The sequence below is a fragment of the Echeneis naucrates genome, chromosome 19 (assembly GCF_900963305.1).
Source record: "Echeneis naucrates chromosome 19, fEcheNa1.1, whole genome shotgun sequence".
NCBI lineage: Eukaryota > Metazoa > Chordata > Actinopteri > Carangiformes > Echeneidae > Echeneis > Echeneis naucrates.
The window spans coordinates 1,187,196-1,214,336 of record NC_042529.1 but is presented as its reverse complement, the minus strand read 5'-3'; the positions used below and the strand labels follow the sequence as shown (position 1 = coordinate 1,214,336).

The following is a 27,141-nucleotide window of genomic DNA, read 5'->3' as shown; positions in this document are numbered from 1 at the left end:
AAGAAATAAACCTGTGAGATGAGTGAATGAATCAGCCAGTTTAATGAAAAGAACTGAATGAGCAGTTATTCTGATGAATTCATTCTTTTTAAGCAGCATTTGGTTTTGATGCCTCTCTGCAGGTTTTGGACTGCGTTGGACGGAAGAAGAAACTATAATCTGCTGCTGTGTGCTGCTGGGTTACAATTTCTTTGTGCAATAATCCTATCAGGTATATCTGTGTGTGTGTCATGCTGTGGTAGCTGACACAGCTCAACACGCTCACATCACGAGAGGGAAAAAAGATGAAGAATAATTCTGTTCTGTTCAGGTTGGTGTGAATCATAAATGAACATCAGAGCTGCGTTTCTTCAGTTCATTTATGTTGTGTTTTCTAATAAATTTTTCTGCCACATTCAAGTCTATTCCAATTAACTGACCACAGAAAAGAAGTTTATAGCAGCTTGATTTAAACAAAAACCTGTGAGTCATTTGCAGGTGTGGTCTGATTTATCAGATGTAGAAACTAAATCCGATAAATTTGGTTTCAGGTTGAGGCCATCAACCTGAAACTGTGTGGTTTCAGGTGAAGTGGAAACTCAGCAGCAGGACGTAAAACCATGACAATTTATGTTTCGTGAGCTTATGGTTTATTTTCAACAAACATTTGCAAATATTTTAATATCCAAATTTTAAAGGAGGAAACGTAAAGAACTTTACACGTACAGTGAGAAATACAGGCGTGACAATCTAATGGAGAAAAAACACCTCTGCTACGAATAATATTCACATTACGTAGGTGGTGTTGAAAAATGATGCATCTTTCTGTTGACTCCTTCTGTAACTGCACATTATGTTTAATTTAGAGAAACAATGCAAAATGTACAGCAGGTTTATTGTCATTAAATGCATTATTAATCAGTTCCTGGATTCCAAAGTTTGGTGGGAATCACTGCTGTCTCACTGCATTCGGGAAATTTCGGAGAGCTGACCGTGAGCCCAACGTGAACGCGCGTGGTTGGCGTGGTGGGTGTGGTTGGCATGGTGGGTGTGGTTGGCGTGGTGGGCGTGATGGAGGTGGAGTTCACTTGTATCAGCGCCAGATTAGGCCCACAGCAGCAGCCCGAGTTCTGCATCAGCCTCATCACGTCGTTCCGGAAGCGAACGCCTACCAGGGCGTACAGGATGGGGTTGAGGCAGCAGCGGGTGTACGCCAAAGTGCAGGTGATGTACTCCAGCAGAAGACCGCAGAACTGCCCCGCCACCTTGTGAGATAGCACCACAGTGTACGGCAGCTGGAAGAGCAGGAACACCAGCACCAGGGACACCATCAGCCGCAAGGTGCGCTGCCGGTGCCACTGCTTCCCTCGGCGATGTGCGCTGCCCTCCCACAGCACTCGAGCGATCGAGGTGTAGCATATGGCCATGATCACGAAGGACAGGCAGAAGACGCCGATGATGGCTATGTTGGTGGCCATTTTGACCCTTCCGCTCTTGATCATGCCACAGTATTGTTGCAGTTTGTTATCTTCGTTTAGCATCGTTGACACTCCAGCAAAGCGGAGTTCAGGGAAGCTGAGCAGCGTCGCCACGACCCAAACGCCGACGGCAGCCATCATGCTGCCTCTTAAGATCCACCTGCGCAGCCTGAGCATCTCGTGGGCCCGCGCCACCACCAAGTAGCGGTCAATGCTGATGCACGCCAGCAGCAGCAGCCCGCTGTAGGTGTTGATGGTGTAGCAAGCACGCGTGGCCTTGCAGAGATAATCGGAGAAGATCCAACCCAGGTGAGTGTCGGTGGCCTGTAACGGCAGCGTGAGGAGCAGGAGGAGGTCTGCCACAGCCAGGTGGAGCAGGAAGACGTCGGTCATGGAGCGAAGCCGGAGGCGGCGGTACAGGGCAAAGGTGGCGATCACCAGAGAGTTTCCCATCATGCCCAGCAGGAAGATGAAGCAAAACACACACGTCTGGAACATTTTGATGGTGAACGTGTCGCCCAAACACCAATCAGATGCTTCATAGTCATCCAGATATGAGCTGTTGGACATATTAAAGTTGTTGTAGACATAGTCCTCCATTTCTGAGGAGAAAAGACAAACTGAATAACTTTAAAACACAAATCCATCCAACATGGTGATCAGAATCAGAAATTCATTTGGCTTGTTACAGTCAATCCAGAACGAAATATTGTGTATTTTATGTGAAAACAGCGTTATGGTTAAACTGGTGTTTAAAGGATTCATCATCGGGACTCAAAGTGGAAAATTGTCTTCACATATAAAAGATTTATGATGTTTTCTTTTTTTTTCGGAGAGGCAGCGAAGAGTCAAAGGTCAGACTCCTCTGGTCTCCCCGGCCAGCCTTCCTTCAGGACATCAGTATGCGTTTTTAAGGAAAATAAATCTCCAGAAATGTCCCTCAAACACGTCTGAAGGTTAAATTCAAAGAAACAAATTATTATTATTTTTTTTAAGTCTATTTAAAGCTGCTGGAAAAGGTCCGTTTGCCGTCTAGACTTCAGTCATCAGTCATTCTGGGCCGCAGCTAAATGCCACGCTGTTATTTCTGTCCTGAGAAGTTGAAGATTTACAGCAGGGCAGAAAGTTTCCCCAGTTTGAGTAAGCAGCTGCAGCATTTCAGTCACTTCGAAGCAAGTTGCGTGACACCAACATGGACGTTGGCAAGGGGGGGAAACCGTAGGCAGCTCAGAGGTTCAGAGATCAGTCAGAGTCGCGTGCCAACAGTGTTTATAGGCAGCTTTCACACTCACTTCTCACCATTTCATCTGTTACTGTCGGGATACACACAATATTATAGCCTGACTTACAGCTCACTACTGGAAACAGACATTAAGGAGTCCCATTCAAAGGTAAGAGCAGCAGCTGTCTGACAAACTGAGCTTTATTCAGAATGAATTGATCCTGATAAACTTGATGCGTCGAAGAACAGCAGTGTTTTAGTTTTCCCTTACATGTGGACTCTGTCGACTTTCTAGTGGTGGAGAGGCAACAGCAAGAAGGATGGACAAATAAAATATTATTAAGGTTTCACTTTTGATCCGCTGTTATTCTGATAATTATTAAAAAATAAATGAGGGAATGGCATTTAATATGTATGTATATGTACTGTAATATTAATAGTCCTTATTGTTTCACTTCTGTTGTTGGATATCCTGAAACTTCGTCTTCATTCCGTTTTATATTACGTATTATCGTTAATGCAAAGCTCCGTTCACATAGAAGTTTCCATGATGCACATTTTAATAATTCCTTTTGTCTGCACCGATAACAGCACGACTGGATTCAGCTGTTATTTATCCATTTTGACTTTTCTAAACATTTCTTTTTTTTTCTTTTTAATGAACTCAGAGGAAGGTACAAATAGTTTAATGGATAGTTTTTCTGCTCACGCCCCATAAAGTTTAGAGACATCCCTATAACATTAACATTAATAATAATTTAGTAGCATCACGTTTGTGTTTTTATTAGATAATGGTTGTCAGCTCTTATGCCTATATGAGGAAAACACCTTTTACGGCCAGGCTGAGAGTGAGATCTTCTATTAGGAGGTTTCAGGTGTTTCAGCCCTTCTGGCCTGCCGTGCGATGTGCCTCCTTCAGGTTTTTAGAGATTGCGTCTCATGAGGAGTTTCATTTCCTGCAGAAACTGCAGCAGCTTTGGACGCGACAATATCGGTAGAAAGATTGTGAGTCACGCAGCGAGAATGTCAAATTCTAAATTGTGATTGTTTATGCAGCTGAAACTGTTGCGTCTGAAAGTTTCAGATTAATTCCTGAGTGAGTGTGAAACATTGCAAGAAGAATACATTTTTGTTGACTATTTAAATTGTGCAAATTGATTTGACTTAAAAAAGCAGACGGATATGAGCTCATAAATAATTTAAATCTGTTTAAATTTCAGTCTGTTTCTGAGGCTCTCATAATAAATGAGGTCTTTCCACATGCACACGGCTCTTAAATGGATCAAAGATTGTTTAACTGGAGAAATCAGACAGTTTACTTTTTGAGATAAAAAGAAATCCACCTTCTCCATTTTATAAACCGACTCAGAAACATTCAAGTTCATTTCCATTTTGCAAACATCAGGGCTGGTGAGATGAGCTTACCTGTGCTGTGTGAGGAGCTGAACATCTCTGAGTCGTCCTGACTCTCTGTGAAAGGTTAAAGAGGCCAAGGCTCAGAACGACCAACCCTGTGGGTTCCACGTCAGCCAATGAAATATACAGTTTTGTTTTTGCGATTTGCTGACCTTGTTGTTGCCTTTTATTTTTTCTGCTCAATCAGGAGCGTTATGAGCCTGAAACTGTTTATGCTGCAGCTGTTATCAAAACCAATCGAGAAAATTTTAGTTGGCATCCTAATATGGGAAATTGTTTCTGCAATCACTCAACAGATGTTTATCGAACATGAGTATTCATACAGCGCTTATTTATCTGATAATAAATTTCTTTTATTAACATCTACAAAGCCAATCAACAAGAGATTATAAGCAAGAAAAAGATAAAACAGGTCAAATCAAACAGTATGAAGGAAAAATGGGATATAAATGTATATTTACAGTGAAATGAAATGCTCCCATTTAGAGGAAAATTGACCAGAAAGCAGAAAATATATTGTTTGCTCAGTCATCTGGACAGAACCGGAAACCACCATTTCTCAAGTCAGAGCTGATGTGCAAAGATTAGAAGCCTGAGTGTGTTAACTACATCAACACAACACTAAAACACAGTCCGATGAATGGAAAGAGCGTGACACTGTTTTTTTTACAGCTGTAGAAAAACACATCATCTGCATAAAAACTGACATTTTTATTTCAGCTCAGGCTCTAACATCTATCATCTATCTGTGTGGGGCACCGCCATCAATCAGGAAAAAGCTACTCACATCTTAAAATCAAATTTACAAAATCAGTTCATCTTCTGAAGGTTTTTACATTTTTATTGGATAAGAACAGTCCAGCGAGTCTGGAGACGCAGATTTATGTGCAGTATCTGATCTGGATATGAACCTGTGACTACCTGCTGGATGTGGTGCATGTCCACCTGCCTGCCGTGCTCTCTAGATTTAAGAGTTTGGGGAAACACATTTTTGTTTCCTTTTTAGACTTCTCTGCTGCACGAGCGCACGGTGCAACATGCCACCGTCGCTGCAGAACTGTTCATGCCAGCCACCGTCAGACCACAATGTCTCTTGACACTATGAGAAAGCTCTTTTCAAATGTTTTCTGTGGCAACCGTTTGGCAACATCCTTGTTGTTGGAACCATGATTGCGGTTTTCTTCCCCTCATCAATCTCCCGTCCTTACTTGTTTATGTTTGTGGTTATCGCAAACTTAATGTGAAACCAGTGACCCACTATTCAACTTGTGAAAAAATTCGTCATTGTCTCCGAGCTGACGCTTGAAAACAATTCAGATTAAATTATATTATTTTTTTGTAGTTGTTTTCATAAAGACCTTTGATTCCCAAATAAATTATTATCTCTCAACACCCGTTTTTCTTTTCGGAAAGATGCCTATTTGTGAAAGTTTTAAAAAACTAAAACGGCTAATTATTAGTAACAACTAAAAAAAGAAATAAAAACTGTCTGTATATAATTTAACACATTAACATTTGTACTCAGCAGTCATGTTGTTGTTGTTAAATAGCTCTTCGGAATCGGAATTGCCTTTATTGTCATTATACTTGGTACAAAGAAATTGGGGCCACAGCTATCAATGCAAGAAAATTGGAAAAATAATATAAATAAATAAATGAAACAGAACTAGAAAAGTATCAGAATGAAGACGTCTGAATATCAGAAATGTAAAACATCTGAAACTATAAAAAAAACAAAAAAATGTAGGACATTTGAGATGTAGAGCATATCTACAATATATAGAATGTACAGAGAAAAACTCAGTGACTGCCTGTTGAGGAGAGTTACAGCTTCGGGAAAGAAGCTGTTCCTGAATCTGTTTGTCTTTGTCCCTCTTCAGAAAAAAGCTAAATCATTTATAAGTTACTTCTAAAAACTCACAGCAACAAACTACAACAAACTACAATTTCAGGCGTGACTGTCTGCGTATTCTAAACTTTTTTCTTTTATATTGTCGGTCCTATCCTGAGTACTTTCTTAGCTCCTTAATACCAAAACAAATTTATTAAAGCAGATTCTGATTAAATTCATAATATTAATAATATTCAGGAAAGTTTTGTCTCTTTCCTTTTGTTATCTGTGACAAATATAAAAAATCCAGTTTTAGATCGTAGCTGTTGTTCTGTTCACGGCTGAAGACAGAAGGGAAAAGGGCTTCAGGCTGAATGAATTACGGTTTAATTGCTCTTTGTTTAGTTTCCTCTGACAGCTGTTTAACGTCAGCACGACGGTTCAACCAGCAGCAGCAGTTTCTGGCCAAATTAGACATTTTCCTGAAGAGAAGTAAATTAAACCCAAACGACTCGGACGACAGGTTCTATTTATATCGAAAAGGTTGATCATCTTTCTCAAACAAGCAAAGAGCAGGAGGAAGTGTTTAAATCATTTAAATCATTTAATGTGGTCTGTGCTGTCGAAATCTGTCGGCTGTGAGAGAAACGGGAACGCAAAAGACGTTCAACTGCAGAATTTTACTCATGTGGGCTGAAAGGTCCCAACCAGGAAGCACAATAAAATCATCAGTATGTCTCTGACCGTCTTTAAAAATACAACTGAACCCGAAAAAACGCAGCTTGTATTCATTTCAGTTCTTTTGTGTGTATTGTTGCAGAGTTTTGTGCGACTGTTTGTGTGTTCCTGAGGTTCGGGGTCCTGCTGCAGCAGCTTCCGGGCTCCGGCCTTCTGCCGGTCCTCACCAACGCTGAATGGAGGAGGAAATCCCTAAAATGTTTTTACTGGCTGTGTGAGGAGAGGCAGGAAACAGACACACACACACACACACACTGTAGGGTGTGTGTTTATATCAATAAAGATACAAGAAAAGTGAGACACACAAACTTTTCTCTGTAAATTAAAAGCAATTTTAAAAACAATGTAGTTTTAATTGAGCTTTGGTGAGTTTGTGCGTTCATTGTTGTAATTGTTGTGAATATTCTAATAAAATGTTTTCAGAAAAACACACTGTTTATCGTCCATCTTCACACGTTCACACACACACACACACACACAGTCAGCAGTGCTGATAAGGAGGGCTGGGCTTCCTTCCACTGGAGCTTCACTCCAGCAGCTCAGGTCAGGACGGGCCTCAGAGGTTAGTCCTGCTCCTGTCGTCCAGTCCACCATGATCCTGTACCTGCTCGTCCCGCTCCTCCTCGTCGGTACGTTTCACATCTTTAATTTAATGTTTAACTCTTTTGGAATTTCCTGTTTTGTTTTTTTTTTCTGCTCCTGTTTCCTGCTCAGGGGTCTATTGTTCTCCCTGGATTTACAGACAGGGCTTTTATTTTTCTGTCACTAAACTAAAGGCACATCTGAAACATTCATTCTAAATGTTTGGACACAGGTAGTGAGGAGTCGCAGGCCGCCAACGGGACTCAGGAATGGACTGAAGCTGAAAGGAGGCAAACATTCAGCAGCTATAACAGTAAGTCTCTCTGGTTTTCTCCTCGTTCATTACTCTCATTATTTGTTTCTTTGAATTCATCACTTGGTTGATAAAATCTTTTCCTGAGGCTCAAAGTAACGTCGAAGCTGCTTCTTCTGTTTGACCAACAGCTCAAATCTCAAAGCAGAAAATCTAGCTGAAGTATTTTTCCTTGACAGTAGCTGCAGATTTTTTTTCCTGCTGTGTCGACGTTTGTGAGATTTCAACATGGCGGCAGTGTTGAAGACAGGAAGTGCTCTGGGCCTGATGTCATTATGATGATTCAAAATGTTGGCTCAATCTAACACTAAGTAACACCATGTTGATGCCACAGAAAGAAACTAATCCCGCCCAGTGAGAAGCTGAAGCTCTCAGTTCTAATATCACTGCTGTCAAAGAGTGAAAGAGTAAACCGCTGTTGTACTTTAAAACAGGTTATTCATAATAAAAGCAGAGGGGATTTCTTTACACACGTCAGATCAGAGGAAGTGAAAGAAATGCACAAAAAATGGTATATAGTAGAAATAAAGAAAAGCAAGTCAAATAACTCTGAAACTAAATATTCCTTTGGGAGAAGTCAGACTCGAGTAATTGCAGATATGAAACAACTCATAAAGCAGCGATTCTTTTTTGTACGTTTTGAAAAGTCTGAACATGACATTTGGGAATGAATGATTTTAGTATACAACAGATAAAGAGTCTGAAATTAAATTTGATGAACGTCATTTATTCTCTCCACCTGTTGTTGGGTCCTGCAGGTACGATCACACCAGGCGACGTGATGTCCAGGGAACTGTCGAAAAACGAAACGTCCCTGATTATCACTGAAGATAACGGTGAGACTCTTTAGCTCCTCTTTCAGGCCTTTACGTTTCCTGTGTCCAACTACATTCTTGGCAGCTGATGTGGTTGACAGATTATTTGATGATGTTTCAGTCAGAGTGAGTGTAAAGGAACAAAACAAACAAGAATAACTCAGCTTGTTGAAATCTGGGTCAACTCAAAAAGACGAAGCAGATCGGAGGAAGAATTTGGCTTCAGGAACAGCAGCAGTTTGGTTTTTGGTGTGTTTTTGGGAAATCAACCTTTAATTATCATCCACTAACTAGATTTTGGACTTTGTGGTTTGAAAGTTTCTTCTTTTAGTTGTTTGTTTTGTGTTGAACGTCAATTCACTGACCAATATCAGAAAAATCCCGCCAGAGGTTGGAAATGAACCGAAATAATCACGGCCGCTCAGAAACTGGGTCTGAGAAATAAACCGACACAGCGTCAGGCAGGGAAAAGAAGCCCCGGGGCAGTTCAGGGGCAAATAGAGCGTCCAACTGGACGTGGTGGTTGGTGGACCAGCAGCAGAAACACAGAAGAAGAGCTGGAACAGATTTGTGTTTTTATCTTCAGCACTTCACATCTTTATCGGCGTGAATAATAAAAATGTCAAGAGCTTCGTTCCTCTAGAAGTAATAAAAAAGATTAATTCATGCATGTTGTGTGTCTGTTGTGTTGACCTTTGCAGAGAACTTTCAGGACCCAAACATGAACATGGGATGGTGCAACCGCACCGCGCTGGTGGAATGGAGTAATAGCTGTTGGTTACAATTTCACGACGAAATGAGGAACATCAGCCAGGAAAGCTGGTGCCAGCTGGACAGCATCACCAGGTACGACTCCACAGCAGTGAACATGCTGAGAATGGCCCCTCGTCACAGCGCTGAATCCCTCCTCTTCCTTTTCAGGCCCTACAGTAAGCTGACGTCGTGCATTGAGATGCTGTGTGGTAGCTTAAAGTGCTATTACCCGAACTCCGACACGCAGGACTTCTTCCTGCAAATCCACTCCATCTACTTCCATAACTGCACCAGAGAGGAGCTGCTGTTGGAAGACGCCCCCCACTGGCTGGTCATGGTCCTGACGCTCATCCCCGTTGGCCTGATCCCCGTCCTGGTCTACGTGGTGGTCTGGAAAAGTAAGGTCCAAGAGTGAGTCCCTTCAGACCTGCACCGGCAATAAACCTGCTCTGTTTGTTACAGAAACCAGTTTGTGTCTTTACAGCATTTTAAATAAAAATTCAAACTCGCTGTCGTTTTTTACAGAAGAAGAGACTTGTTTGTTTTTTGCTGCAGATGTAGACGAGAATACTGGCTTTCATCCCTGAACGCTAAATATTAAAATATTAAGGCCCTGATAGCTCATTTAGCTTAGTTTAATTTAGCTCATCTTAATTTATCTTTGTTTAATTTAACTCAGTTTAATTTATCTTTGTTTAATTTAACTCAGTTTAATTTATCTTTGTTTAATTTAACTCAGTTTAATTTAGCTCATCTTAATTTATCTTTGTTTAATTTAGCTCAGTTTAATTTATCTTTGTTTAATTTAACTCAGTTTAATTTAGCTCATCTTAATTTATCTTTGTTTAATCTAACTTAGTTTAATTTAGCTCAGTTTAATTTATCTTTGTTTAATTTAACTCAGTTTAATTTAGCTCATCTTAATTTATCTTTGTTTAATTTAGCTCAGTTTAATTTATCTTTGTTTAATTTAACTTAGTTTAATTTAGCTCATCTTAAGTTAGCCTGGTTTAAAGCAGTCATGTTTCCTCCAGAGCTTTATAAAGCAAATGCCAATATTATTCCAAACAGTTAATGATGACTTCAGTGACAAATGATGGACCAAGATGAGAAATTACAATGTTTATTTCTCTTAATCTGAAAATAAATGTGAAATCACAAAACCTCACAGAAACAGGAAATGTATTGCGTTTTAAATAAAAGTAAAAAAACCAAACATACACACAATATAAAAATATTGGCTGGTTTTATGATGTAATGAAGAATAAATGGAAGTTAATGCAAAAATTATTGTTTTATTTCTAAAACTACAAAAGTGCACATTTAAAAAAATGTAATCTGAATATTTTTGTCTCAGCTGTAGAAATGAAACTGAAGTAGACAGAAATCCTGCTTCTGTTTTTTTATAAACACAATATCATCTTCAGATTTGATTCAAACTTTAGCTGGGTTCGAATCTGGAGGTCAAAGGTCAACGCCCACCTCCAGGTGGGGTCTTCTTTGAGTCTTCTGAGAAAAGCTCTCAGGGGGTGAAGACGAGAGGAAGAGGAGGAGAAGTGTCACACACACACACACACACACACACACACACACACACACACACACACACACAGTGCTTCAGCCAGGTCAACATAAACCACATTCTCTTTTTCACATGCCACAGTCAAACACAACTCCAGTTTCAGACAACAAGACGCACAACTGTTCATCCAGATGGAGCTCCGTTCATTTTGACGGATTTACTGCAGCAACAAATAATCAGCCGATGTTATGTGACATTAAAACTGTGTTTCCTTCTTCATCACAGCGTTTTCTGGGGGGCTGAGACAGCATTGTTTGTCTTATCTCCCCCCAACGTCCTGCTGATAGCTGCACCATTAAATTGTGAGAACATTCTGTGCTTGTTTGGATGTTTATGAAGTTTCTCTGCAAAGTAAAATGCGACTAAAAGTTCTCCAGTAGTTTTGTTTCATTATTATTATTATTATTATTATTCCATTTCCCAAAAAACTGGGAGGAACCTGACATCAACCGGAGATCTGCAGATCAGAAAAGTATGAACTCTCGTGTTCAGTTTTAAGATTTCTCTTCATCTGAACTAAACCATGAGATCAGAACAAAGAGCGTCATTAATGTCTCTTAAAATCTTTCAGGGTTTTATTTCCTGGTCGGACAGAAACCTGTTTTCCTGGAACACTGTTAAGAAAGGTGGTATAAATAAAGTTTATTGTTAGTTATTACTGCTCATGCCTGGATAAAACTCCCTCCATTTAGATAAACGGCCAGGTGAGCTCATGCTGCCTCCTGTTGGCTGAAATCAGACGCTGCAGCACAAGCTCCTTTTTTAAGACTAAATTCTTGTCAACTGATCCTGGTCCTGGTTCTGGTCCTGGTCCTGGTCCTGGTCCTGGTCCTGGTTCTGGTCCTGGTCCTGGTTCTGATCTTGGTCCTGGTTCTGGTCCTGGTCCTGGTCCTGGTCCTGGTCCTGGTTCTGGTCCTGGTCCTGGTCCTGGTCCTGATCCTGGTCCTGGTTCTGGTTCTGATCTTGGTCCTGGTCCTGGTCCTGGTTCTGGTTCTGGTCCTGGTCCTGGTCCTGGTTCTGATCCTGGTTCTGGTCCTGATCCTGATCCTGGTCCTGGTCCTGGTTCTGATCCTGGTCCTGGTTCTGGTCCTGGTTCTGATCCTGGTCCTGGTCCTGGTCCTGGTCCTGATCCTGGCCCTGGTCCTGGTCCTGGTTCTGGTCCTGGTCCTGGTTCTGATCCTGGTCCTGGTTCTGGTCCAGTGTGTTCTTAAAACACATTTCTACATTGTTTTTATCCCAAATTATTGTCTAATTTTATATTTATTGCCTTCTTCTTTTCTGTTGTCACATTTAATTGTGATGGATTCTTTTTTTTATGAGACAACTTGGACTTTGTCTTTTTATATATTTGAATATTTGGAGACATTCTTGATGAGAATGAAAGAACTGAAACACTTGAGTTATTTTATCTGTGAAGTTAAACGTATTTATTTGAATTCTAGTTCTTGATACAAAACAGGAAACCCAAAGAAATGTAGAAACTTCTGATGGGTTGAAAAAAACCCAAATGTTCTTTTTGTTTGATGTCAAGACGCACAAAAACCCCCTGTGTGTGTCTGTGGGAGGTTGTGTGACTTTTTTCTGATGATGTCAAACACAACGACCTCTCCTCTGATCTTTACACTGAATCCCTGCTCATCGGTTTCTTCTCGGATTAATAATCCAACACAGAAAACCGTCCCAGGCACTCCGGCCAGGCAGGAGCAGGAAATGTGAGCGTAAAAGAGATGATGTAAAAAGAAAAAGGAAGAAATTTAAAACACACATTCACAAGCTAAAAACTTTTTTCTCCTTTTGTATATTATAGTCATTAATCATAGTTTAATTGTTTGCTTATATTTTCTTATTGTCTCTGTATCTTTGTGTGTGTAAACCTAAAGTTAATATTATTATTATTATTATATACAGTGGAAGAAAGAGGGACTAAGGGAATAACAGATGGGACTGCAGAGAGGAGAAATAAATCCTTCTGTGTTCTGTTTCCAAAAAAAAAAGATGTTTCTTGTTACTTTTTTTTATCATTAATCTCTCTGAAGCAGCACAATCAAAAAATAAAGCAAAGCTTTTGTTTGAGTTGAGTCTTCGGTGAATTAAAGAGCAGAAGTGATGAAGTGAGCTCGTTTTGTTGTGGAAATGCTGCTCGTCTCTTTGTTGTTTGTGTGTTTCAGCCTCTCGTTGCCTTCGAACCAGTAAAATCCTCATCCTCATCAAATTACTGAACTAATCCTAAACCTGGACCAGGACTCAACCTAAACCTGGACCTGGACTAATCCTAAACCTGGACCTGGACTAATCCTAAACCTGGACCTGAACTAATCCTAAACCTGGTCCAGGACTCACCCTAAACCTGGACCTGGACTATCCTAAACCTGGACCAGGACTCACCCTAAACCTGGACCTGGACTAATCCTAAACCTGGACCAGGACTCTCCCTAAACCTGGACCAGGACTCAACCTAAACCTGGACCTAGACTCACCCTAAACCTGGACCTGGACTAATCCTAAACCTGGACCTGGACTCAACCTACACCTGGACCAGGACTCACCTTAAACCTGGACCAGGACTCACCCTAAACCTGGACCTGAACTAATCCTAAACCTGGACCTGAACTACTGTGAGAGACCTTACAGATGGATCTGCCAAAGGAACCGCTGGATTCATGTCTCATTTCGCTTTGTTAATAAAGCAGCAACAGGGTGAAGCTTTTCTGTTTATTTGGTGTGATAAATATAAATCCATGCTTTCACTCTGCCACAGACATCTCATAAAACATAAGAATGCAGCAGAAACGTTTGGCTTTGTGCTTTTATACACACCCTTCAATTCCAGCTCCATTTACTGGAATCACTGAGCAGGCAGCTGAAAAAGTTTTGCTTTAGCAGTATTAAACTATAAAAAAAATCACAAAATATCAGATATTTTGAAGTGTGCAGTTGAATCAGTTGAACAGTGAGGCTGCTCTCTATTTGATATTTAATTGCCATTAAATTGGTGCCTGTAAAGATTTTTTAAGCAGCTTTGTTTTTGAACAACGGCTCATTGATTTTAGCTTAAAGCAGCTGTGAATAAAAACACCTTTGGAATGTATTCAGCACAACAACTCATTATTGACGACAAAATCTGCAAATTGTTGCTTCTTAACATCCGGTTTGTCGACAATAAAGAAAATAAAGCTGACTGGCGACTACTCCTGTTTTGGTTTTCTCGTCCTGCACAGTCGAAAACACAGGAAACGTATCGATGCCACGACGATCGCAGTCAGCAACAACAGGGCTGCTAACAAAAAGCACACCACGTCGACAGAATAATAAGCGTACCACGGCATTTTATAAGAGTCTGTGCGTAAATGAGACGCTCCTTTGTGTCTCATAACAAACTCGACCCAGAAAACTGCAGTTTCTAAGGGATGCATCGCTTTATCTCGGTGGAGCTCAGAGAGACGCTTCATGTTCTCTCTGTAGGTCGGGTTGTGAAGAACTTCCTGTACGGCCTCCAGGAAGTTCTGGCGGTTGAGTTTGCTGGCGTCCACCGCCGTAGCTGCTCCTCGTGTTTCCAATCTCAAAATATTCTCGAACTGGTCGAACAGAAGAGGGATGCCCACGATCGGCACTCCGTGGTAGATGGCCTCGTAGATCCCATTGGTGCCGCCGTGGGCCACGAAGGCCCTGATCTTTGGGTGACCCAAAAGGTCGTTCTGGGGCATCCACTTCACTAGAAGGGTGTTGTTGCCCAGATTGCTGGGACGTTTGCCGGCGTGCCTCCATATGACCTTCTGAGGAATTTGGGCGAAGGCAGCGGCAATTTCTGTGGTGATTTCTACAGGGAGACCCTCAACCAGCGTCCCCAGAGACATCAGGATGAAACCGTGTTCTCCTGAACTTTGAACAAACGCTTCCAACTCTGAGGATAACGGCTGAGAGGGCTTACACTGAAAACCGCCAATGTAGGCGATGTTTGGCATGGTGGGTCGGGGGAATTCAAACACAAAGTCCACCCTCATCAGCCACATGTCTGCTCCTTGTAGCAGGTGGTAGAAGTCCACATCTGGACCATAGTACCTGTCCACCAGCCTGTCGTAGTGAGGACACACTACGAACCTGTCGATCCACATGTTGAGGACGTAGAAAAAAGTATTTTGGATTCTTTCCACAAAGCTCATCTTGTCCGACGCGGCGTATCCTGAAGTTGGGACGTAGGATATCGGAGACGGCGCCACCACGAAATGGCCCTCTCCACTCGTGATCCATCTGACGTTAAAAACTGTCGGCAGCTTCAGTTCATGGGCCACCAGAACCCCCGCAGGCAGTCCTGGGTCCAGAAGAACCACGTCAAAGTGAGTATCACGGATCCTCTGCATCAGAGTCTTGTTCTCAAACATTTCCACGGCCAACAGACTCGCCTGCTGGTGAATTTTTGACAGTGACATGAGCATCTCCCAATAGAAGTTCAAAAAGCCCATTAGAGACGCCCCGCCCCTCTTGATCTCCAGCATCTTGTCCAGGAACATGATGAAAAAGTCACGCTCCTCTATGCTGATGGCCTCCGGCAGGGTGACCGTGATGGAGCGGTAATGCGGCTCGCTCTCCTTGATGTACCAGCTGGTGGCGGTGCGGACCACGGTGACCTCGTGGCCCCTGGCGTGGAGGCTCTGGATCAGCAGGTTCATGTTGACCCAGTGGCTGCCTTCCACCGGGAACACCAGGATCTTTCCCCCATGGACACTGGGACTTATCAGGAACACCACCAGGAGGGGAAGGAAAAGTGCTGAGATGTTCCCCATGGATCAACTCTGAGGAGGAAGAGGAAAGGTAGCCTCATCGTACTGAACACAAACAGAAGTTAAAGGAGCACGTCAGCTTTACCCCCCATCGCTGCTCAGAGACTCAAAAGACGTGAACATCGAGAAAAGGAAAAAGGTTCCTCTGATGCAGCAAGCAGGCTTGTTCTGATTCCGCTGAGAAACAAAAGCAGAAAGTTGTTTATCTTTCACATAAAACAACTTCAGTTAAATTGGAGGAAAAGCGGAACATCAGCGATGAAATCTTTCCAGTTCTTCACAATATAACTTTAATGAGCTGCTGGCACCAGAACATGAAAAAATAAGTTCCTGAACACGTCGCTGGGAAAGTTGATGTGCTGCAATCACAGCAACACACCACGTCTTGAAGCAATATGGAATTCAACAGTTAAAAACTGCTCTGCTGACTCAAATCAACAGAACTATTTCTAAATGTTTCCGGGAATTGTTCCTTTAACAGCTCCAAGTCCGCACTTGTCCCTGGTCTGAGGTCCACTCAGCTGGGACTTGCTAAAGAGCTGAAAACACTGAGCAGGGTCACGACCTCAGCGTGAAGTGCTCTGTATGTTTTGTTGCAGAGGAAACTAAAAGAGGAATCTGATAAGGAATGCTTCCGCAGGCAGATCAGATACTTCCAGGAATCCACATCTGCTGCAGAAGTTTTCAGGCCTTCAGCTGGTGTCCAGTCAGAGCAGACTTACCGGGAGAAACGTGCTGGACGAGTAGAGCCGAGCTTCTGCTGGAGAAGAGTCCAAACTCCACGAGGGATCGTTGTGTTACATAAGCAGGGGAGGGCCGAGCTGGGGGAGGGGGAACACAAGCAGACTGAGGAGGTGGGCATGGGCGAGGCTTTTCCTGCTGAGCTGCACACACGCACAACACTTTGACCAGAAAGCTGCTTTTTCTTTCTGTTTTCGTAAATTCAGTGAGTTCAGCTGCTGAAATGTTCCAGAGAGGGGAACTTAAAGAACTTTAGCAGGCAGATATATGGGCTGTTTCTGAACACCTAAATAAAAAGCTGAATTTTACTTCTCTAATTTTGTCTGCACTGGCTCAGGAGGGAAACTGAATTTCCTCCAGTCGCTAACTTTTTTGTTGATTTGTTTATTTCATTTGCTGGCAGAAAGAAAGTAACAGCAGAAGTGAGATGGAGAGAAACAGACCAACTGTGGCCAGAAAGACCACAAAAATGAGCTGAACTGGGTTAGACGACCATTCCTCTCCTTCACACACCAACTTCTCCAACTTAAATACTGACGGTGCAGTTTGACAGAAGTTTTAATAGAAATAACTAACTCACTCTTGATTCAATTAAATGATGAAACACTTTCCATCCAAATATGGCAGAAATTTTGGTTCCACTTTTGTCTTTCTTGCTCCTGCAGATGAATGACTAACACATGGACGTTTTTTGGTGCGCTGCATCTTTAAATGGTCTTTAAAGTGGCAGCCTCTGTGAATTTCCTGTCATGAAAATAAACTCATGTTCAAGCTGCTTCTGCTTTCACTCAGAGGTCATGTGGTGACTGAACAGGAACGACACCCCGTCAGTTCACACAGAACCTGAAGGGACATGAGACAACACGGGACTGTGGCGATGTCCCCTGCAGCCCCGCTGGCCTTGTCTGTCCTGGCCTTCGCTGCAGGTTGGGGTCTGGGTGTAGCTGATGTTGGGGACTTTGCTCCATGCCTGCGGTTCTTCTACAGGTCCTGGCCCCCCAAAGGTCTTTCAGGGACCCCCATCTGCCAGCGTTATGTCAACCAGTATCGGTACGCCACGCTGTACAGTCGGCCTCGACGCTCCCCCTGGTTCTCAGCCTACTTGTACGAGGCGCCAGCTGGAAAGAGGCCATCGGCGTGTTGGAAGTTTGAGCCTCAGGTGAGGATGCTTGAACTTTGAGCTATTTCGTGGGCAGAATTGAGCTTTATTCAGGTGTTGGTTGGCCTTCTGTTTGTCTGTCGCGCTCATATGTGATTTGTCATCCTGAAATCCTGAGACAGAGTGCACCAACCTGCTGATGTCAACAGTTTTGAGGTCTGACCAGATCCTGTGATCTAACATAAAACCTGTCTTATGTTTTGGTTTCCCTCGAGCACACTAAGGTTTTCTTTTAATATTTAATGTTTTAATCACCTTATTGTACACAAAATGTCCCAAATGACCGTTTTGGATCGTTTTTAAACTGAATTAAATCAACAGTTTGACCTGTTTGGATTATTTTTCCATCAGACTTGAAGGCTTGAGAGAAAAAAACTGCCCAGAAAAAATCATTTTATTTAAATAAATACATCGATATAAACGTTTTACCTTCTAGGTTCCCAGAAAATGTGTTTGTGGTTATTTGTGAAAAATCTGATGACCATTGAATGGATCATACATTTTCTACATGCATTCATGCTCTTGAGAGGATGAACCAGCGATCACGTTGATGAGTCCTTAGTATTTCATGTAGAATCTTCATTATGGAGCCAGATTTCCTCTGAATTAGATAAAAAGTCCAGTGTCATCCATCTTGTCCTGGTCTCCAACAGTTAGCCTACCCAGCAGCTGATGGCAACATGGTCCGGTTCCCTCCGGGCCCCCTGGACCCGAAGGTGGTGGAGAGCCAGGAGGTGGATCTGGACTACATCAACTCCTCCTACTCCCGGGGCCACCTGAACCCCAGCCTTCATCACACGAGCCACGAGGACCGAGCCGCCACCTTCAGCCTCACCAACGTGGTTCCTCAGAAGGTGGGCTCCAACGACGGCCCCTGGGAGAAGCTGGAGTGGACCGTCAACAGAACCCTGTCGGCCTACTGTCTCGGAGACGCCTACGTGGTCACCGGTGTCATCCCCTACCGGACGGAGGAGCACTGGCTGAAGAACCATCGGGTGGCGGTGCCTGAGTACCTGTGGTCGGCCTACTGCTGCCCGAGGTACAACAGCAGCCTGCCGAAGGAACTGAAAGGAACCTTCCCCACCTACGCTGCTATCGGACGCAACGACCCCAACAGCACCGAGGAGATTGTGCCCGTAAATAAAACGGCCAAGTCGAAGTTCAGGGGATACGATGTGAGACGGATGTCCCTGCAAACACTGGAGATGTATCTGAAGGACAGATTCAACACTGTCGTCACAGTTTTTTATCAGCTGTGCTCATAAAAAGCTCACACTGCCTGATCTTCCTGCTGCCTTCATAAAACATTTTCACCGATACGTCAGGAAAAATAATAACCCTAACCCTAACTGCCTCTCTGTCAGCCAACATTTAATAAGGTCAGGCAGAAAAAAGAATCAGGCTGGTTTGGACTGGAGCCGACCCGGTCCAGGCTTCAGTGATCAAAACACAACCTGATTCTTTTGCTATTGGAACACAATTCAAAATAAATTGTGATCTTGCTCTAATGAACTTTATACCAGTTTTCCCATCAAATTCAGAGACCTGGCTGCATGAAATAATTAAAATCATTTTAGCAGCTTTAGTGTGTTTCACTATTATTAATATTAATCAATATTATCCTCTCATCCGTCTGTTAAAGTGGAGCAAAATTAACTTAACATGACTTTCACTGCTAACACGTTGAATCTGTTTGATCCAGTTTTTGAGTTCAATTAAACAAACAAGCTCTCATGAGTTAAATACCAAATTTAGTGTGAAGGCTTTATTAACTAGCTTTGGAAGAGCCAGGCTAGCTATGCTAAGCTAACCAAGCTAACTGTATTTAACAGGGATTTACCTCAAAGAGAAAACCTCAGAAAGAATGAATATTCATGTTGAAGCCTTCACAGGCAAAAGGTACCAACTTTGGCCACTTGATGGCGTCCGAGTTCAACACAAGCACGGAGACAGTTTCTGGTGACCTGCTGCTCCAATTGGAGGCAACTTATATAAAAGTTTCTGTTTAGAATCCATCCAGAATCAGTCTTTTTCTTATGATGAACTATATAATGGATATAAATCACACTTTTTCATTTCAAAAATCTCTGATGCTGGAGGTTTTCTGAGTTTGAAAATAAATGTAAATTTGTGCTTTGAAAATTGAAAATAAAATGAACTTTAAGCCGGTCAAAAAAACTTGCTCCACAACTTGGACTCAACTGACTCAACAAGTTTGTCATTCTTTTGCAAAGACCATGAAGAGAGAAGCTTCGTTGGGTCGTGATTTATTCCACAAACAGATGGTACAGTATAACACGTGTACATGGCGTGAAACAAACACAACACCGCCCCACTTTCACAAAATCAATCACCATCTTAGTATTGTTGGTGCATCTGCGGGGAGAAGAGCTTGTCCCACAGCTCCACCTTCATGATGGACCTGCCCATCGGGGACATGGTGGCCTTGATGTCCACTCTGCCGCCCTCAAACGTGATCCCGGAGCCGTGGGCCTCCTCCCGCACGAAGTTCTGCTGCTCCTTGTTGTAGTACATCTCCTTGTAGAGAGCCTCATTGCACTCTTTGCCCTGCTGGAAGATTCCCACGGCAAACCAGTTCTTGTACAAGTTGTAGTCATAGGGCACGGAGAACATGATGGCGATGGTCTCCGTGGCGCGGTTGCTTTGCCTCTCAAACAGGTCGTAGGTCAGGACGCCCACCGCGCCTGAGGTCTTGGCGCTGGTCTTGCTGAAGTTGCAGACTTCGGTTTTCAGCGGGCGGACCGTCGGTTGCGGAGGGCTGTGGCAGCCGCCGCTCTCCAAGTGAACCCTCAAAAAAATAGTTTCAATTTGAGGAAGAATTGGTTCGCTAATTTTCAGAAAATGTCTCAAGCTGCATGTTTCAGACCTCACTTTCTCCCTGCAGAGGAGCTGAACACTCGTTCTAATAAAACCACATTGTTGGATCTTTACTTACTTGGGGTCCAGTAAACAGTAGTTATTGGTCAGGTTGGTGATCTCGATGGTGACATTTCTTCGGCTGGTCAGGTTGGCAGCCAAAGCTTCTGCTGATTCACTCATGTTGGATTTTTAGGAAGAGCTAAAACAGAAACAGAGAAGAATCACAGACCTGGCAGAGTTTCCTTCAGCAGAAGACGGACCGTTTTTACCCTTACCTGTCCGATCGCAGGTGTGTCGGGACTGAAACGCTGCGTCAGTCTGCAGATCGTCCTCGTTGGGGAATGTGCGACACCCAGAAGATGTCTCCACCCACTTCACCCACACCTCACCATGTCAGACTCGGTTACTGGGGTCATGCAGGTGTAACCAACAGCAACAACTTCACCTTTGTCTTTTTTTCACAACCTTTGTTTCTCTAAGCCAGACTCCGGTTAGTTCAGTTTTATTTAATGTTTAGCTCATTCCTCAGTGTCTCCTTCTGCACCACACCTTCTGATTTAATGTCAGGAACAGACAGTAAACCCTGTCTTCACTGATTCATGTTCATTCTGTTCACATGTTGTCTCATGTTGTCCAAACTCAACTAAAGAGAAAACCTTTGTGATCCAATCTGAAACTTTCTGCCAGAATTGAAGATGTGACAGTAAAAGTCAAAGACGAGAAATGATTTGAATGCTTTTTTATTCATTAAAAGCAGCTGTACATGACAAGACTGACAGGTCTGCACCACTCACTGATTCAAACAGACTCATGGGCCCATTTTGTCGTACAGCTCCAGTTTGACCATCGCTCTGCCTTCGTCGGACATGCAGGCCCTCACGTCCAACGTCTTTGCGCTGAACTTCACCCCTGAGCCATCGGCCTCGTGCCGCACAAAGTTGGTGAAGTCTTTCCCGTCATACATGAAATCGAACAGCTTATCGTCACAGGCCCGTGACTTTTCAAACACACCCACCCCCAACCAGTTCTTGTAGAAATTATAGTCGAAGGGCACGGAGAACATGACAGCCATCAGCTCTTTGCAGTTGCGGCTTCGCATGTCGAACAGCTCGTAGGTGAGGACGCCAACAGCGCCTGATGCTGTGTGGTCGTCCTTTTCGAAAGAGCACACCTCAGACTTGGTGGTACGCACGGTGGGCTGAGGGGGGCTGGAGGGAAATCCACTCTTCATGTAAACCCTGGAAGGCAGCAGAAGGCAGAGGGGAGATGAAGTTTGGTATCAGTGTTGGAGATGTTTAATGAGGAGGAGAAGAGGTTTGGGGACGATCTTACTTTGGGTTGACGAGGCAGTAGGTGGAGGTGACGTTGGTGATCTCGATGGTGCAGTTGCGGTTGGTGGTGAGGTTGACGGAGTGGGACTCTGCAGTCTCAGGCATGATGACGGCGGCTGGAAGAAGCTGAACCACGATGGGAAAGAAAAGCTGCAGACAGAAACCGCTCGGCTTTATCAGGTTGTCAGCTCATAGGAGGTTTTTCCTGGTCTACCTGATTGGTGCATCTAACGTGTCACGTTTTATTTTTTAAATCAGAGAAGCATGAAGCAGTCTCTCCAGACAAACACTGTGACCTGCTGATGAAGTGCTGTCCATGTAAAGCAGAATATTACAACAAACTTTCATCTTAACAAAACAAAGCTCCAAAGCTTGTTGCTGACTTTTATCCGTTTAAAAGCTTTTCTCAAAACGGCTCCTGCTTTAGCTTCTGCACATTAATGTCAAAGTAAAAGCACTTACGTTAGCTGTGCTGACAGGAAGGACGACGAAGACGCCTCTGAACACAAGTTCGTAGTTTGGTTTGGAAGCAGGTTTGAAGACACACCCTCTGAATCCAGGGGAGTCACACCTCACCTGTCCGACCTCCTGCAGGTGTGGCTGCTGTTTTCAGGCGCCACCAACCGACAGCTGTCCTCCGTCATTAGTGGTAGTCTGAACATTCAGTTGACAGATGGACAATTTTCTGTGACTGAAACGGTTCAGTTGATGGAAAACAGCTCCATCCTCAAAGGGAATCAGACACACCTATCTGAAAGCGGAGCTCTCTGATGGAGATGACTCAAAGCCCAAAACTCTCCAGACCAGTTTGTCTGTAACAACATGACAAACACTCTCTGTGGGCTGCAGAGTGTTGTCACTGTGTGTTTGTTGTGTTTCAGTGCACAGCAACAGAAGTTTGGACATAGACACTCTTTGTGTGTGTGTGTCCTCTGAACACGGGGCCAGTCCCAGCATGCACTGGGTCTGAGGTGTGTTTGTTGAAGATTTGGGAAATCAGGCATTTCCTTTGAGTTGAAGGACGTTGAAGGAGTGTCCAGTCCAGTTCTCATCTGATCCTGAATCTGGTGCACTAATGTGGTCCAAATTATGAACGCCAAGGCCTCGGCTGCACTGAAGCTGCACTGAGTTGTTGTGACAGCTGAAGAAATGTCATGCAAATATGGCAATTTGGCAAAAAGTCCTTCTAATCTGCAGAAGGTTTCCCATAAAGAGCAGCAGCAGCACAGTGCCATCACAGCGAGGCCTCCGTTGGTGTCCCATTCTCGACAACACAAACACAACAACACAAATGCTGCTCTGTGAAAGGCTGTAACAACATGAGGGATTTAAATATCGTGAACATACAGATGGATTTATAAACATCAGGAATCATTGTGTTTGAGACTTCCTGCCACAGAAATCGGTAATCAGGTTGAACTTCTGCTTGATCTACTCAACGTTGGCGCCACCTGGTGACCAGATGAAGACAGCCAGCTGATTACTCTGCAGACACAGATCCATTCCCTGTCCTTGTTTTTGGACAGATGGGGATATTCTGCCATCTGCTGTCTTCACATACTTACAGTGACACACACTGATGGATGAGGAGAACAGCTCAGCTGGGTAAGAAATACCAGAATGGGCTGTTGGATATCCTTCAGTCCATTTAATTAACCGCTTCACCGATTCATGACGTGATATGACTGATTATTATCTACATAAACATAAAAACTGCAATTCAGGTCATAAAAATACAATCTGATTTATTCCAAGTCAGACATTTATACAGTTTATCAGCCTCAGTGATGAAAATAAACCTTTATATCTGTTGAAGCTTTCGTGTAAAACAACATATACAAAAAAAGATTTTTAATAAAACCTAACCCTTAATGCTTCACACCTCATTGGATGGTCACCTGGCTTCATCCAAACTGATGAATCTGTCAGGTTTTGAGTTTTAGTGTTCTGTCCTTGTAACTTCCTGTTTTATTTTGTAGTCCTGGTTCCTTCGTGTTCCCCGTTACTTTACTTCCTGGTTGTGTCCCACGTTGATTGCCTTCCCTGCCCTAATGTGGATCACCTGTGTGTTGTCTAGCACTGTATATTTAAGTCCTGTTTTCAGGCTAGTCCTTGTTGGATTCTGTTGCTTGTCCGTTGTCCACGCTCTGCCCTGTCAGTTTCGTCTGTTCTCTGTCCATGTTTTCTTGTTCAGTTTATGTTGTAAATTTAGTTCAGATTAAAGTCTTTTTTTCGTCACCTACCTGGTTTCTGGCTCCTGTAATTGGGTCCTCACCCTGCAACGCACTTCACTGCGTTTTTGGCGTGACAGAATCTGAGATGTTCAGCATCACTTTGAGTCCTGGAGGAACGAAACACGTCCTGATGGATAATTATCACGCACACGTGTTTGGATGAACCACAAACAGATCTAAATGGGGACAAAAATGAGCAACAACAAAAAAAGGAAAGAGGATGGAGTGAGTTTTTATTGCTTTCACTTCTCAGGGTACAGGACTCCTGAGGTGATCAGGCCCGTCTTCTCTTCGATCCACTGGTTATACTTGGACACTTTGGTGTAGACGCCGGGTCGGAGTGACCTGGCACAGCCGTCGCCCCAGCTCACGATCCCAAACTGGAAGAACCTGCTGCCAACTTCGCACGCTAGAGGTCCCCCTGAGTCCCCCTGTGGTTCAGAGACAGGAATCAGAGAGCTGATCTGAGGCCTGATCCAGTACAGACCTGCTCAGGTACCTGGCAGGAATCCCGACTCCAGTCCAGACGACCGGCGCAAAACATCTTTTCGCTGATCCTCTTTCCGTAGAAGCCTGGACCGGCGCACATGTCGTCGGGGAAGATGTTCACCTGGGCCTCTTTAAGGTGTTCCGGATTTACAGCTGCACCTGGAGAGAAGTAGCACTGTTCAGAGACCTCGTGGGAGTTGAAACATTTCCAGCTGGATCTGGACTTCATATATTCACAGAGCAGAGGCGAACTGTCCTAGCAGGTGCCCCAGGCCCCCACATGGCTAAGTCCGCCACTGTCACCCTGAAGACCCAGAAGTCTGTTTGGAATCACACCAAAGAAGAAGCCAACACTCTCCTTACCTTCCTTCTCATCCCCAAATCCAACGATCTCACACAAAGTTCCTGCTGGAACAAACTGCTGAGGAGGCGGCAGACAAATGGTGTTCACGAAGTTGCTCCGTTTGGCACACTGGCCATCTTTGGCCTTCAGCTTCATCAGAGCTGCAGGACGGACATCAGCTGTCAGGAACATGGTCTAGTTTCTCATCCAAATCATTTTGTGTGTCATACCAATGTCGTCATCAAACTCTAAATATTTCCCGTATCCCTCGTGGACAAAGATCTGCTCCACGCTGAACTGCTGCTCCACGGCGGGGTTCTCCTCGTGGAGGCGGTTCCTCCCCAGGATGATGGAGAAGGCACTCATGTTGGTTTTGGAGCTGAAACACAGAATTAAAAAACATCAGCTCCTCCTCGGCTTCCTGCTGTGGGCGCAGGATGATGGAGTCACTTCCTACCCGTCTGGGATGCAGTGGGCGGCTGTGAGGACCCAGCAGGGGGAGATCAAGCTGCCCCCGCAGTGTAAACCCAATCGTCCATGCTTCTGCCGGAGTACGGCAGCATACCAGGGGTGGGCCTCCACGGCGGTGGTTTCTCCACCCACAATCTTGTACTGCATCCGTCGGGTGGGCAGGCCGCAGCTCAGCTCGGCTGGGGGTCAAACAAAGGTCAGAGATCCCAAACGGCCTCTGACTCTAATATTTACTGTTCATTAAAGATGTACATCTACCTATTTGTGTCTCCGTGGCTGCAGGCGAAGGTGGAGCTGAAAGTACAGGATCAGACGTTTTGAATACCAGTGAAGTCTTAATCTGACACCAAGCTGAGAGAAAACTTACTCGGTTTTAAGGTGCAACGTGGAACATCACAATATTCAGCCACCAGCTTCAGGTTTCTGCGGACGTAACACCACGGACGCCGTCTGAAGTTTGGATTTCTGTTGGAGAAGACATCAGATCATCAGCCTCTGTCTTCCATTCGCAAGATGAATTATCAGATTTTTATGAAACTGCACAAGTTGACCTTTCTTTTTTTGTTTTGAATGTTCAAATCCAAAGAGATATATTAACGATTTGAAAAGTGTTTTTGATGTCCATGTAAATAAAATTCTCCTTCTTTTATGAGGCCAGCAGACATTTATGGTATCTGTTTAATCTGATAAAGCCCAAACATCCAAACGTATCAGACATGTTTGGGCTGCCTGCAGACCTGCAGTAGTTGTGTCTCCCTGCGTTCACATCTGAAGTCAGATATCGCTGTCTGGTTTCTGCGTCCCACTCCTCACACATCCGTCCACGCCAAGACTTGGACACGGTTCCTCTGTAGAAGTGTCCAACACCAACGTAGCAGTCCTGAGCTTTGGCTGCAGAAGCAACACAGAGATAAAAAAAAAAAAAAACTATCTGAAGACATGAATCCAGTTTGGTGTTCAGTTCAGATCCTCACCGGTTTCACAGAGTTTTCCTTCAAATCCATCAGCACACAGACAGAACATGTGTCGTCCACCGGTCAGGGACGAGACGGAGACGCCTCCATTCAGACAGATCTCACCTGAAGGAATCAGGACAAACTGTCTGATCAGCTGACTGAACTCAACATGCAGAACCAGACAGCGCCGACAAGCAGACTGTTCTCACCTGATGTTCTGAAGGAAGTGGAATTCTTAGTAACCTCCAGCTGAAAGAACAAAGTAGAAAAAAAAGTTTGAGGAATTCCCAGAAAATCAGTTTAAATAACATTTCACACACAAAAAAAAACATCCTCACGTCTCCAGTAGCGGACAAAACCAGCAGGTTCCAAACCAGCAGCACACCAACGTTCTTCATGGTTGTCCTGTTTCCTCGCTGCACACAAATGAAATCCAAACAGACGTTTGCATGAAGCTGCTCGCTCAGAGCTGAAGGAGCCTCCTCGGGCTTTATTCAGTTTCTGTGCAAGGTGGGATGGGGACTCCTGATTGGCTGAGCAGCTCGCTGATTTGGTCTGAAGAAATATCTGCAGGCCAGAGAATGAGTCATGGCTGCTAATCCACCAGTGAATTCCCTGAAAGCATCAGACTATGTTGTCATTTTGCAGCTGCAGCTGTTTTCATGGTGAATTGAACAGATTCTGGATTAAAGTGAATCTGGACCCCTAAAATATCTTCATGACAGTCTGGAGATAATGAGGTGGCTGATGGGAAGGCGACGCAGCTGCATTTACCATTAATAACCAAATAAAGACGTCATGTTTCCGTTATTAATGGACGTGTTTTCACAAGTGCCACCATTAATCTCATTCAATTTGTAAAGAAATTTATAAAATATAATTTGATAGGTTAAAAAAACTAAACAAAACAAATCACTGTATATCATAAAATTAAATAGAGAAATGAATTGTAGAAGGTATCAAGATAAAAATATGGGAGTCATTTATTTGTGCAGGGAAATGTGATGAAAATAAAAAATGTCTTCACATAAACCTGTAAAATGTATCAGT

General features: G+C 43.6%; 6 protein-coding genes and 1 pseudogene across 6 annotated transcripts; 2 read left to right on the top strand and 5 right to left on the bottom strand.

Annotated features, from left to right (window-relative positions):
* Positions 1–622: 622 nt before the first annotated feature.
* ccr10 (chemokine (C-C motif) receptor 10) lies at positions 623–4,144 on the bottom strand. Its single transcript, XM_029527941.1, has 2 exons — positions 4,105–4,144; positions 623–2,059 (listed from the first exon to the last, which is right to left on the bottom strand). The coding sequence occupies exons 1-2, from the start codon at positions 4,127–4,129 to the stop codon at positions 894–896; spliced, it is 1,191 nt and encodes a 396-aa protein (XP_029383801.1). The 5' UTR covers positions 4,130–4,144; the 3' UTR covers positions 623–893.
* Positions 4,145–7,174: 3,030 nt separating this feature from the next.
* Positions 7,175–9,654, top strand: LOC115060071 (receptor activity-modifying protein 3). The gene is made up of 5 exons (XM_029527897.1): positions 7,175–7,293; positions 7,479–7,559; positions 8,318–8,395; positions 9,076–9,220; positions 9,296–9,654. Exons 1-5 carry the CDS (start codon positions 7,257–7,259, stop codon positions 9,540–9,542), a joined length of 588 nt encoding a protein of 195 aa, XP_029383757.1. The 5' UTR covers positions 7,175–7,256; the 3' UTR covers positions 9,543–9,654.
* Positions 9,655–12,140: 2,486 nt separating this feature from the next.
* On the bottom strand, positions 12,141–16,282 carry LOC115059648 (UDP-glucuronosyltransferase 1-2 pseudogene; annotated as a pseudogene).
* A 725-nt stretch (positions 16,283–17,007) lies between these two features.
* On the top strand, positions 17,008–19,577 carry LOC115059649 (endonuclease domain-containing 1 protein-like). Its single transcript, XM_029527251.1, has 2 exons — positions 17,008–17,387; positions 18,041–19,577. Exons 1-2 carry the CDS (start codon positions 17,082–17,084, stop codon positions 18,650–18,652), a joined length of 918 nt encoding a protein of 305 aa, XP_029383111.1. The 5' UTR covers positions 17,008–17,081; the 3' UTR covers positions 18,653–19,577.
* A 60-nt stretch (positions 19,578–19,637) lies between these two features.
* LOC115059650 (bryoporin-like) lies at positions 19,638–20,676 on the bottom strand. The gene is made up of 3 exons (XM_029527252.1): positions 20,543–20,676; positions 20,344–20,466; positions 19,638–20,196 (listed from the first exon to the last, which is right to left on the bottom strand). The coding sequence occupies exons 2-3, from the start codon at positions 20,445–20,447 to the stop codon at positions 19,746–19,748; spliced, it is 555 nt and encodes a 184-aa protein (XP_029383112.1). The 5' UTR covers positions 20,448–20,466; positions 20,543–20,676; the 3' UTR covers positions 19,638–19,745.
* Positions 20,677–20,991: 315 nt separating this feature from the next.
* Positions 20,992–22,229, bottom strand: LOC115059651 (bryoporin-like). The gene is made up of 3 exons (XM_029527253.1): positions 22,061–22,229; positions 21,600–21,748; positions 20,992–21,505 (listed from the first exon to the last, which is right to left on the bottom strand). Exons 2-3 carry the CDS (start codon positions 21,701–21,703, stop codon positions 21,076–21,078), a joined length of 534 nt encoding a protein of 177 aa, XP_029383113.1. The 5' UTR covers positions 21,704–21,748; positions 22,061–22,229; the 3' UTR covers positions 20,992–21,075.
* Positions 22,230–24,048: 1,819 nt separating this feature from the next.
* On the bottom strand, positions 24,049–26,559 carry plaub (plasminogen activator, urokinase b). Its single transcript, XM_029527973.1, has 11 exons — positions 26,430–26,559; positions 26,301–26,340; positions 26,110–26,214; positions 25,873–26,026; positions 25,503–25,600; positions 25,394–25,429; positions 25,122–25,314; positions 24,895–25,043; positions 24,685–24,825; positions 24,332–24,480; positions 24,049–24,263 (listed from the first exon to the last, which is right to left on the bottom strand). Exons 1-11 carry the CDS (start codon positions 26,487–26,489, stop codon positions 24,075–24,077), a joined length of 1,314 nt encoding a protein of 437 aa, XP_029383833.1. The 5' UTR covers positions 26,490–26,559; the 3' UTR covers positions 24,049–24,074.
* Positions 26,560–27,141: the final 582 nt, after the last annotated feature.